Source organism: Lycorma delicatula, chromosome 7 (genome assembly GCF_047948215.1).
Source record: "Lycorma delicatula isolate Av1 chromosome 7, ASM4794821v1, whole genome shotgun sequence".
NCBI lineage: Eukaryota > Metazoa > Arthropoda > Insecta > Hemiptera > Fulgoridae > Lycorma > Lycorma delicatula.
Genome location: NC_134461.1, coordinates 76,594,841 through 76,608,823, shown reverse-complemented (window position 1 = coordinate 76,608,823; position 13,983 = coordinate 76,594,841). Strand labels below are relative to the sequence as shown.

General features: G+C 27.3%; 1 protein-coding gene across 2 annotated transcripts in view; it reads left to right on the top strand.

Moving 5' to 3' along the window:
- crb (cell polarity complex component crumbs) overlaps positions 1-13,983 on the top strand; it is a 332,998-nt gene that overhangs the window by 222,364 nt on the left and 96,651 nt on the right. For both annotated transcript variants that reach the window (XM_075371826.1, XM_075371827.1), the window contains exons 5-9: positions 4,750-4,845; positions 7,647-7,760; positions 10,264-10,381; positions 11,889-12,027; positions 12,953-13,181. In XM_075371826.1, the coding sequence (XP_075227941.1) occupies positions 4,750-4,845; positions 7,647-7,760; positions 10,264-10,381; positions 11,889-12,027; positions 12,953-13,181 (696 nt within the window). The remainder of the gene's footprint in view (positions 1-4,749; positions 4,846-7,646; positions 7,761-10,263; positions 10,382-11,888; positions 12,028-12,952; positions 13,182-13,983) is intronic.

Below are 13,983 nucleotides of genomic sequence, written 5' to 3'. Positions count from 1 at the left end.
ATTTACCATCTTACAATAAATTAATAGTTAAGCAACCTTCCAAAATACCTTTTATTTTCATTGAAAAATATTAGGTAATCAGGGTTACTCTAGCAACTCTAATTTCATTATTCTTGACATAAATCATCTGACCTTTTAGAACTTTATGTGTAATTCACCTTGTGTTTTCATTTTTTTTGAATCACTAGATTTTTTATTTTATTAGATTATCCTTTACTTATAAACTGTCTGAATGCCACCACTGATTCATGCTTAAAATGCATAAAAAGAAATTAAGTTTGTCAAAAAAGTTCTGTTATTTTGTACTCTATCTTTGAATTTTGGTGAATAAATTAAAAAAATGAATGTAAGTAATTAATTGTTGACTCCAGATTGAAAACTTGTGAAATTTACAAAATTCTGCTCAAGTTGAAAAATGACAAATTATTTTGTTAAAGTAATTTTTGCTTGAAAACCTTTTACCTTTTACCTTTTAAAAGTTTAGTTTTTTTTTAAAAATAAACTTTTTTTAAAAATTTTTATTGAATACATTTGACACAATGTTTACCCATTTATTCATTTCAGCATTATGTTATGCATGTTTGTTTATTTTTTGAATAGCTGAATATTCCTCCAAAACTTTGAAGTACTGTAATTTTAGTATTGAAGGAAGTAACTTTTATTTGAGAAAAAATTGGTTGCAATATTGAGAAATCTCTGCTCAGTTTACTGGAATTATGTTTAGTAAACATAAATAAAAAAATTTAAACAAAAAAAAATTCAACTAAGAATTTTGTGTGGAAAAGTTCAGAAATTACAGGGGACATGAAAATTTCATGCCCTCCTGTAACCTCAGAAGCTGAGGTTACAGCTTTATTAATTTTATTAACAATAAAAACAACTTTTATTATTTAATAATAAAAGCTATTTTTAAGTTAAAACTTATATTTTCTAGGTCTGTATTCTTGTTTAATATGAATCTAATGAACATAGAATTAGTAGTATATTTGTAGTGAATGGGCAATGGAAAAAGTTACTTTGATTTCATTATGAGAAATTTGGCTTTACCAGTTGGCATCTGAGATATTTTTTGGATCTTTGTACAAACCACAAAAATGGAGCCAAACAAATCTATTCCACCACCCACCAGAAAGAGTTGCCATTCCACTAAGTTACTCTTAGGGAAGTGGTTTGTCTATAAGTTACTACATTCCCTAGAATTGGTAGATGGCACCAAAAAACTATTGATTTAAATTCCAAGGTATCTATACAGGAAAGAAAGGATCAGGTTTCTATTATCCCATCATACTCTTTTCATATGTATTATGAAACGGAGCAATCAATTATAAAGATTTGCAAGCTGTGTCTATCATTAGTGTAATTCATTGTCTACGACAGAATCATTTATATACAAGGGCTGCCTATAAAGAAACTAAACTTTAATTAAAAACAAACCTTATTTGTTGAGATATTATTCTGGTTTATATCCTTTAAAGCACTCCCTTGCACTTACTTGCACTTCTCCACCATCTTTTCGCTGTTTGTGTACCTTTTGGAACTCTTTTCATGAAATTATACATTGATTTCATATGTTCTTTAATCTCTGCTATTGTCTAAGATTGGCAGCCTTACAAGTTCAATTTTAATTTTGTAATCAAGGTAAAGTCTTTAGAACTAAAGTCAGGAGTGTAGGGTAGCCAGAGAATAAAGGCATGTTTTGGTACAAAATTATTAAGAAACAATGTATGTGGATTTAGTGTCATGATTCTAGATTTATGAATTATTGGACCATATGTACAGCCAATTCTAGCTTACTGGTTCTCTCAAATGCTGCAGTACTGTTAAATCAGCTTCTTTATTGACCTTTTAATTTATTTCTGATGAATGATATTCTTCCATTTAAAAAAATATTATCAACATGATTTTGACATCTGAAAAGGACTAGTTAATATCTTACCCAGTGTGATGATTGCGCTTTGGTTTTCACATGAGAAACATTCATCCACATCTCAATGTCTGGTATGATAATTTTCAAATGTTTTCATTGTTTTTTGAAAATTATATTATTATTTTAGATCAGTCAAAATCCAAAACCTTCCAAGAGACAACAGTAATTTTTTCTTTTCATTTCTTGTTCAACAGCCCATTTTATTGCGTTTTCAATTTTTAAGACAAGATCAGGCAACATCAATTTTTACAAATTACTACTTTTAACAGTTCACAAACAAGTAGGGGATTTTAATAGTAGCACAATTTTTTTAATTTAATCACTTTTCTTTGTTGTTGATGGATGTGCAGATTTTTCATTATCCTCAGTTATATTAATCTACCTAATTTGAAATTGTTAAACCATTTATAATACTGTGTATGGCTTATATTTTCCCCAAAATTTGTAAATTTTTTAAATGCATCAGTTTTCCCGACTTCATACTCATTCTTCAATACCTTTAATTTTTTAATCTAGAAAAATTTGTGGACATTGAACATAATGATGGGTTTAATGATAGATAGGATGATACCATGTAGATAGAAAATTTATCTTAATTTGGAAATAGTGGACTGAATAAGGATTAATTCTAGAGCTGGTACAATCTCTTGGACCGGTATGAAAATGATAGATAATTGATTTATAAAATAAACAGTTTTTAATAACACTAAAGCTCATTAAACTACAAGACACATTAAAGGAAAAATAATGATTAACTGTTGGTTGTTACACTTGTTAGATACATTCACTGACGGAGCGGAGCCGATGTCACTTTTGTCAAGTACTAAGCGCGACTAAGCTTTAATGATTGATTACAACCAAAGAAGGATTTCCAGATCTTCCACCACTTCTAAATGTCCAACATTTAGTACTGTACATAGTAAATGAAAAGTACCAACGTTCAACATCGCATGTTAATACAGTTGTCATGACAACTATAGTCCATTGACAAACAGTAGTTCTTTCTTCAGCTGTTTCTATTCCCACTAAGGGATTACAGTAGTAAATTAAATGTTCAACACATAATCTTATTCAAGCCTTTATAAAATTTAAATTAAGAACAACAGCATCATTTGGATTGTGTGAAAATTGCCACGGAACTCTGTTGTCTTGCTTTGCAGGGAAGGTGAACTGCTCCTTCACATTTGCTCTTTTCAAACACAGTTTGTTTGTGGGAACGTCTCCTGTTACTACTTTTTTAGTGTATTTCTTTCTCTGGTTAAGCAGATCTAGTTGATCTATTTACTGGCTGGTCATCTGCTGCAGTTATGTGCAAATAATAATAGAAAATTGTTTATATGTGCGATTCAGATTTAGTTCATTTATACCACACTACAATAAAAAATACTGTAGTTTCTTCCATGTTCATTCTTAATCATACGAAGAGATGGTTAATGCAATTAGAATAGTACCTTACAATTTTGCATGGTTAAGCTGCACCATTTTGTCACTTAAAAATGCTAATATTTATATAATTTTATTCATTTAAGAATTTCCTTCATTACTGATATTATTGTAACATATTATTCTCTTTTGTTATTTTATTTTATTGATCAGTTATTTGATCCTTTTATTGAAAACACTTGTACTTTATAGTATGACCTTTGTTTTATCATCTATTTAATAGTTTTTATCTTTACTTAATTTTATAATAAAATATTTAAAAATACTGTGTTGATGCTTTTAAAACAAGTTAAATCTATATTTTATTGTGTTAATGAATTAAAATCTTTCTTCTGCAAAATTTTATTAAATATTTTATTTTAAAATTCTTTATCATTTTAATGTCACTGAGATTTTTGTTAGTAATTTCAGAATTATTATGATATAGTAGTATATACATCCCCACCATATTATTTATTATATACTGTACTGTAGAAACTATTGATTGTATCAGTTTCTTTTGATCTAGAAAGTTATCACAGACTTAGTTATATATATCATGATAATTAATTTAAAACTGCTTTACATATTAGGTTTATTGTAAACCGACCTAAATATTATTTAATTTATTTTGGATAGGGGAAAATCTTAAAATTCTAAAATAGAACATGAAAATTATGTGAGTTTTAAATTTGCAAAGTTATAGTGTTGTATTAATATTTCAAACTTTTCTGAAGAATCCAATAATTGGTTCATTTTATTTTATAAAAATATTGAAAACTAAAAAAAAATATTTTTCAGTTAAAATTAATACAAGAATTTTATAGTCACATTTATTGTTCATAAATATTTTTTTGATAATTTTTCATATTTATTACTGCACACTTTCTCCTACTTTTGAAAATGTTAAACTAGTAGATTTTGCTAAATAATTAATTAAATTACCTTTTTGTTGTTGAATTTTCAGATTGAATTCTTTCTTAGGAAATTACTTTTTGTTATTTTCAAACAGCATCAACAACAAACAGATCATTAGGTTGGCTTGTTATACATTTTTGAAACCGTTGCCAGGAATCATACCGTAGATTTTTGGTGTAGCAGGCAATGAGATAAATCTTGATTATTCTCAAACATAGTAAGATATTTTTGACACAGTTTAATATCTGTATATATATATATTCCAATAATATATATATATTTCCCTGTCTTCAATATCATTATTGCAGTTCAGTTTCTTAATCTTTTTACTGATGTATCTGATTATTTTGCTGATAGGAAAATAATTCTGTATGTTACATATAGTATTATTATCATTTACTTTGTAAAAAATTATTTTATTATGAATTGTGAGTGAAATAATAAATATAAACTTTTTTTTGTTTTTTCTTCTTTTTTATTAGGCCCTCTTTGTGAACCCAACCCATGCCACAATGATAGACCCTGCAGAGAGACATCTATGGGTGATTTTAATTGTGATTGCGGTCATCAGTTCACAGGTATGTATTATTACAGCTAGCATTGATAATACGGCTGTCCAGTAATCAATAAATGTACTATTATTGGCATGTATTAAGAAGGTGCTACAAGAGTATAAAAAAATTGTAAAGAAATGTATTCATTTTTAAAACTTGCTAATAATTTTTTTATATACAAATTTTAAACTTTTTTTTTACCATTCTCAATGAGCCTTATTAAGTTGGAAATAGTTTTTATTATATATATTGGAGGAGAATTTCATTTTTTAAACTTTTTTCCAATTGTTTTTATTAAAATATCCCAAAATATTGTTACTTATTTTTCATTATATAAGATATGTTCAGTGTACTTTACAAATGACTGAATCTTTGCAAATATTTATTATTTTTTCTGGTTTAAAAAATTAATTTAGAACTTTATTTTTCTTAAAAAAAATAAATAATTTAAGGTTAAACATAATTTTCAATTAACTTCCATAGAAATCCTGGAAAGTATTGTTTTTATAATAATCCTTCCTTTTAGTATTTTTGTGCAACAAAATTCTTAAAATGTATGTTTCATAATTAATAGTTTTTTTTATGAAGTGAGAAATAAATGTGCTTCAAGTAATCATTGTTTTTTTTTTAACTACATCTAATTTTATTAGTTTTATTGTCTATCATTGTAGAAGCAGTATTCATCACTAATATAACAATCAGAAAATTTTTTTAAAATTGTCTTTTCTGTATTCTTAACAATGGTATTTTTTCCCAGTAAATTGCTTAGATTCCTGCAATCAAAATGTACAAAAATTTTTGTTATTATTGTACTTTTTAGTAAAGTTAGATTTATATTTAGAAATAGTTTTTAAATATTGAGATTGTTGGAATTCTAGATTTTTTTTCATTTGTATAAATATATTTATCTTTTAAGCTTCTATTCTCATTCTTTCCCTTCATTATTTCTTCATTTTTCATTCTTTCTGCCTATTTAATTTACTTCATGTTCACATTTCAAATGCCTTCACCTTTTCTTTTTCTTAATTTCCATGTTTTCATACCTGTAGAAAAGTACACATAATAACTTTTCTTTTTTTATTTATTGCTTCCTTAGTCTTGCCTTTTTTTCAGTTCTACAATCTTCTGTTAAAGTGAGTGGTACCTAAGTACCTGTATATGTTCTACTTGTTCAGTTCTGATTTTGATGATCTTTGTAATGTCTTGTACTTCATTTAGTAAAGAATCATTTCAACTGCAAACCATATGATAATCTCTTTTCCTTTCTTGTAGATTGATTTTTGCACTTTCTTTTAGAGAATTTTTACCATTTCTTTAACATATATATATATATATATATATATATATATAATGTTAAAGGCAGCCCTACCTTTTTTCCTAGATCAACCCTTTTAATTATCACATACTTTATACCTGCTTTCTGATTCAGGTGCAGTTAGAAAGGTTAGTTAAAGTTAACCTTTTCTATATACCCACTTTGTTCTTTGACTTCTTAACCCATATGATATGATTAAATACTTTATCATATTTATGAAATGTATGCTTATTTCATAAGGGAAGTCCGACAATTATTTGAAAGGGAGTCCGACAAGGATGTTCCCTATCTCCGTTACTTTTTAATCTTTAGATGGAATTAGCAGTTAATGATGTTAAAGAACAATTTAGATTCGGAGTAACAGTACAAGGTGAAAAGATAAAGACGCTACGATTTGCTGATGATATAGTAATTCTACTCGAAAGTAAAAAGGATTTAGAAGAAACAATGAACGGAATAGATGAAGTCCTACGCAAGAACTATCGTATGAAAATAAACAAGAACAAAACAAAAGTAATGAAATGTAGTAGAAATAACAAAGATGGACCACTGAATGTGAAAATAGGAGGAGAAAAGATTATGGAGGTAGAAGAATTTTGTTATTTGGGAAGTAGAATTACTAAAGATGGACGAAGCAGGAGCGATATAAAATACCGAATAGCACAAGCTAAACGAGCCGTCAGTAAGAAATATAATTTGTTTACATCAAAAATTAATTTAAATGTCAGGAAAAGATTTTTGAAAGTGTATGTTTGGAGTGTCACTTTATATGGAAGTGAAACTTGGACAATCGGAGTATCTGAGAAGAAAAGATTAGAAGCTTTTGAAATGTGGTGCTATAGGAGAATGTTAAAAATCAGATGGGTGGATAAAGTGACAAATGAAGAAGTATTGCGGCAAATAGATGAAGAAAGAAGCATTTGGAAAAATATAGTTAAAAGAAGAGACAGATTTATAGGCCACATACTAAGGCATCCTGGAATAGTCGCTTTAATATTGGAAGGACAGGTAGAAGGAAAAAATTGTGTAGGCAAGCCACGTTTGGAATATGTAAAACAAATTGTTAGGGATGTAGGATGTTGAGGGTATACTGAAATGAAAAGACTAGCTCTAGATCGGGAATCTTGGAGAGCTGCATCTTGGAACTGAAGACAAAAAAAAAAGCTTATTTCTTTTTATAATTGAAAAAAAAAGTTTTTTCTTACTTATATGGTTAATCAACAAATTAAATATAAAAAATATATGCATGTGTATGATCATAGTTATGTGTATGTTGTAGTATGTGTAGTTGTATGTAGTTATGTTATTATGATCAGTGAATAGTTAAATATGTATTAATCAATACAGTTCGTAAGGAACCTCTCACTGTTTCATAAACCATACTAAAAACTATTTTGTTGCTTCATAAAAATTATTTTGAGAATTTTGTTTACTAAATTTATTTTACATTATAGTTGTTATATTTTGACTAGGATTAGCTAGTTTTTTAAACTTTTATTATTTTTTACAGGTAAAAAATGTGATATAAAAGTTAGTTCTAGTCTTTGTGAAAACAATCCATGTCACAATGGTGGTACTTGTTTACTTAAAGGAGGAATAGCATATGAATGTTTGTGTCCACCAGGTACAGAAAATTTTTACTAATAGTATTAAGTAAATAAATAGTAAAAATAATTTTTGTAAAAAAATTAACAACCAGTAACCTGTTACTGTTATCAGTTACCTCTATTTCAAATGAACCAAAAGGTTCATTTGGTAAGACTGAAGAAGAGAACAAATGTATTTCTTATTTTATTTTATTTTTTCAGTATCATTTTTGTTGTTAAAAAAAAGATTAGGTTATCCTACAACATGACTAAAATATATTCATAAATGTACATAAACAAAGATATATTAAGATTTTATCAAAATTTTACCAACCATTTTTGAGAAATTTAGCTTTGAAATTTTGAAAAAATCTTTTCCAAACTTTGAAAAATCATTTTATAGAAAAATTAATGTTTTCTTCCATTGCATTTTTAATACCATATTGAAGATTAAGAAACCTAATCTTTTATAATTATTAACACCTAGGTTTGCTTTAATATATTTTTCGGTTTGGTAAAGTTTAATCTTGCCTTTGTATGGCTTTTATTTGTCTTTGTATAATCATAATGACAAACACAAATAAGAATTAATTTTTTTAATACATTTTTGCTTATACGTTTATCGTAAAGATCACTGAAAATGAAACTTTCTGGAAAATGATCAGTTTAAGAAAAAATATTTTAGTTTACCTTGAATTTTCTTTGGATATTGTAAAGAGTGATAACAAAGTTCCTTTGTTTATAAAGAAATAGACATGAATTGTTTTTGTCATTAGTATTATTTTTACACATAAAACTTACTTTACATATTATGTATACATGTGTTCTTCCATTGTCTGCACACAGTTTTATAAATCACTAAGTGTATTTATATATTCTCTTCTGTGTCGAAGTATCAAAGTTATAAAAACAGATTCTAACAGCAGTTTTCAGCTCACTAACGTTCCTTGGTCACAAGTGGAAGATCTTTTCTTTGATTATGCTTAGAGAGAGTACTTAAAGGTTGTTAAGTCTGGCCTCTGAATTTTGAAGCCTATATTATTTCATAGTCGTTCAAAATGTTTATTAAAAAGTTTCTTACCAAGCGAGCATAATGAGTTTAAGCTACATCTTGCTGTAAAATGGCAGTTCATTCCATATCAATCAATTGATGTTGAGGAATAAAATAATTTTTAAGCATCTTAAGGTTGAAATGCTGTTAATACTTCTTTCAAAAGAGTGTGGTTTTATCAGATATCTTTCAGATATACTTGGCCACATCATTACATGTAGTGGGTGAGTGTGTGTGGATGTTACAGGTAGTGGGTATGATTTCTTATAAAAGTAAGGATTTTCTTTACTCCAAAAATACACTTTCTGAGATTATTACTCTGGTTAATGGCACACTTGTAGGAGAAGAAAACTGATTTCCATGATTGAACATTGGGGAAGCTCCTAAGAAGAGCTTGTAACAAGTTTCCATTTAAGTTATGTCCCGGTCAGAAAGCACATTAACATGAACAGATTTAAAGGGTTTAAATGCAGAATTTCTTACATTTTGACTGAGGAATGTTTAGAAGATATTGTTCTGGTTGACTTAAGAGAATTCATGAACAAGATTTATCAACAATATCAGTTGACATTATGTCATGGAAAGGGACTTTGTTACTAGTCTGTATAAAGAATCAATAACACACTCATGTGAATTATACTAACCAGCATTTGTTGAATTGTGTATAATTTTTATTAGATTTATATTTAATTTTTATTTTATTTTAATGACTTTTTTATGAGATTGTAAGATTCTACAAATATGAAATTTCAATATTTCTAAAATAACAGATGTTACACTATAATATAAACCATAAATAAGCATAAAATGATTTTTTTTTTCAATAATCTTGTGAAAACAGACTGTGAGCAATGTGTAATATAATATGAACAATAATTTTTTATTCTAAATGATTTTAATTATTGCAAATAATATATTAAATGAAAATAAGATTATTTGTCTAGTATAAAATTATTTTATGTAATTGTTTACTAAAAATTTATATGTATTTGAAATTTTAACTTTTTTAAGAGGTAGATAAATAAGTATTCATCAATAACTGTGTGAAAATTGCTTCAGTATTTAAAAAAAAATCTTCATAAACTACATAATCAAAAAGATAACAAAGTTTACAAACCATTTTCAAGAGATTCTCACTTTTGAAATTTTGAAGAATAATGTCTTACCTATTTAGTAGTAGTTGGATTTAGTTTCAGCTGATCACACATTTAATTTCTTTACTTAAATCAACATTTCATCCTGTTTCATAAATGTGTTACTGAAATAATTATACCATGAAGATGTCCGAACCACAAGATTATAAAATATTCCTCATGTTCTTGTTTGAAAAAACTATTCATTTGATAAAGTATGTAAAAGTATTTTTCTTTATCTGGTCATTATTGTTTTGTGCATCCATGAATTAATCAAAACATCATTATTGCATTAATTACAAGTTATTATGTCATTATTGTTTAAAAGTTACAAGCAATTATTTTTTGGTATTTCAGGATTTTCTGGATCTGATTGTGAAACGAATATTGACGAATGTGATTCAATGCCTTGTCAGAATGGTGGCACGTGTAAAGATGGGGTAAATAATTATACATGCTCTTGTGGACGTTCAGGGTAAATTTGTTGTTTTATTCATAAAATTTTTTAAGTATAATTTTTATAATCTAATCTACTTTTTTTCAACATAAATTGTAGGTGGGTTGGTCTGTTCAATCTTATCCAACTCTTTAATGGGATATAAACTGCTGACCTCTTCTCTCTAAAACATCTGTAATACAGCATTCACCTTGTAGTGTTTCTGATGTATGCTAAGGTAGTTCAGTAGTTAATAATTTGCCTTTCGTTATGAAAAGTTTGTGAAAGGTTTTTGAGATAATTAAGTTTTACTATCCACCATTTGTTGTTTCTCTTTGTTATTTCTGTGTTATTAATTAAGATTATTCTTAAATATCAACACATCCTGGATTGGTAAAATTAAATCATAAAACACCATTGCTTTTTGAACACTGTCTACGTTTTAAGGATTCCAGTTGAATAGATATGAAGATTATCATATCTTATAGTATCATATATTACAGATTATCATAACTTAAGTTCCTGTTGTCATGATCTTTTAGATTTTTTGAAATTATTTAACTGACTTGCATGAAAGTTAAGTTTTTGGTACTGATAGAGTACCATAAGAGGGGTAGTATAGTTTTGCTTGATATCTAACTTTCTCAATTTTTTCCATTACAAATAAAGTAGCTGAAACTTTATGTGTGTGTGTTTCTCTTAATTCTACATTTGTATCTCTAAAAGTGATTTAATGATTTGTACCAATACAAAGTGATAAAAAATTTTCAGAACAGTTCTCCAAATAATATTTTTTTAAAAATATGTGCTTTGATGTGGAAGAAGACAAATATCTTTACATTAATTTTTATTGTTGAGAAGTGTGTCAATCAGTGTAATTAATAATGAAAAAAAAAATTAAGTAAATTTACTTAACTTTTACTTTTTTCTTTTTGTTTATATCATCTCCATAAAAAAGGATGGTGTGTGGGTTTGTTTGTTGTATGTGCTCACATTTTAATTTAGCTGCTATTAGCACAGAGCAGATCAATAGTGATGCGCTGGGCAGTTGCGTGCAGCACACGAATGTTTCATTCGTTTGAATGATTTATACTTCTCAAATGATTCATTCATTTAACTATTAATACTTCTTAATATGAATGATTTATCTAAAATTATGTTTGAGTTTTGGGAATAGAAAAGGAAAACATTGGGGTTAGAGCTGTGCTAAGAAATCATGACTCAAAAAACAACTAAAAATGTTCAGGAGTTTTAAAGCTTTTATTGCAAAAGTTTCTGTTTTTGTTAGTACACTAAATTCATGAACATTATTTATCGCACCATCCTTTTTTATGGAGAGTGAATTGGCAAAAACATTGAACAAAATCATGTGTAATGAAACATAAACCATGTTTTATGTTCATCAACATCTTTTTACATTTTTCACAAGTTTTCATGCATGTTTCCATGTCATTGTTATATCTGTTCTACTACTTATATTAAAATGTCAGCAAACAGGTTAGAACTTTTATTTGTAATTGATAAATTTAATTTTTTTTGGTCATAGATATACTGGACCAAATTGTGAAATAAATATAAATGAATGTGAAGATAATCCATGCCTTAATAGAGGAACATGTTTTGATAATTATGGAGGTTATACATGTCAATGTGCTACGGGATTTGGTGGACAGAATTGTGAACTGGTATTATTATTTATTATACATTGTATTTTTTAAAATAGGAATCATATTAAGTATGCATTAACATGCATACTTAATATGATTCCTAACAATATGTTATTTTTTCTTTAAAAGTAATTATTATGTATTATATTTACTTATTTTATTATAGTTGAAACAAATTTTCCTGTAAATTGAGATGGTGGTTTGTCATTCACCATTTATTTGCCATTGTATGTAATAATAGGAAATTTTTGACCTTGCATTTCTTTATTACAAGTCAACCAAGTTTTCTAACTCAAAAGATAATAATCCTTTGTGAAAATATATAGGTTTTAACATAGCTAAAAAGCAAATAACTCTGAGACAGTGACTCAGTGGCTTTAGTGGGGTTTGGAACCTTTCTAAATATGTGCCAACTTGTAAACCTGTGATGATCCGTTTTGTTGTATTATAAAACTTTTCTAGTGCCCTTTGTATAAAAGGAAAAGCAGTAAATTGGAAAATTTTAAACCTAATTTTATCTACATAATTTTATTCTCTTGTTAGGATGCAGTTTTTTAAACAACTTATTAGTATAATAGAATAAACTTAGAAAAAACTGAATTCAAAGACTGCTCAAAAACCTAATAAATAATACTCTTTCACTTCTTCAGTTTATTTATTTATTTTTTTTTTTTTAGTTAGAGCCAAATTGAAGGTTAGTAACCTTGTTGGTAGACATTCACCTTTGATTTGGTCCTAACTTCTAAAAGTAGAAAATTAAGGAAGAATTTGAAAAATTACTTTTTTACTTCGTCAGAGTTACATTAGTAAGTATCTTTTTTAGAATGAGCAATACTTTATGAACGTACACGGATGATTCAAGCAAAGCATAAAGTAACTTTATAATTTTTTTATTAATAATTCATAGTTAATATTCTATTATTAATTTTTCTTTTGTTTTCAGAATTTAAAAGAATGTAACTCAGCACCATGTCGTAATAATGGTGTCTGTGAAGATTTAGTTGGCAGCTATGAATGTCATTGTTTGCCAGAGTTTATGGGACGCAATTGTGAAATTAATCTAAGTCAGGTTCAGGCACATAATGACTGTGGAGCAACACACTGTCCTCCTAATTCTGTTTGCATTAATAATAATGGAAATCTGCAATGTGTATGTAAACCAGGATTTTCAGGTAATTTATGGTTTTTCCTATAAACATATATTTGTTTAGATCATTAAAGAGAATTCTAATTCATTTTAAAATCAGAAGAAGAGTTTCTATTTATTTTCATATTTTAAAGTTGTTGAAAGAGTTATTGAAGAAAATATCAAGTATTTGCATCAAAATAAGATATGCAATTTTAATTTAGATTAAATCTGCAATTTTTACTACTAAAGCAAGGTTTTTTGATTTTGTGAAAACCTTCTTCTAGTGGATAATTGTATAATCACAATTTGCACGTGCGCGCGCACACACACACACACACACACACACACACACACTGTGATTCAGGAGGAAAGGGAAATAATTTGGGAACTGATTCTAGAGGTTGAAAGAAGGGTAAAGGTTCATCATACAAACATGTGTTTGAAAATGCTTTGTTATTGAGTTATGGCTAGCAAAAAATTCTATCTGGGTTTCCCTGTAATTTTTAAGGTGTTATATGAGGGGTAAACTTGATCATTAATTAATTTGAATACTGTTCATTGTTCTCATAAAATTGTGGTTATGTGTTAATAATAAATATTAGGCAGTTCAGTTGTTTTTGAACTAATTTTGATTGTGCTTAATTATTATTGAGAATCAGGTTTTGTAATGTTTTTTATGTTTATTGTACTTTTAACTGTACCTACATTTTTCCAATTGAATCTGAATTTAAAAATGTGAAATTCTGTTTTGAGTTCTTTGTTCTGAAAAATACTGTATCATCTTGACTTATGCAGAATATGTTGATATGATTTTTGTGTAGCTTTTGCGATGAAAGTACTCCAAC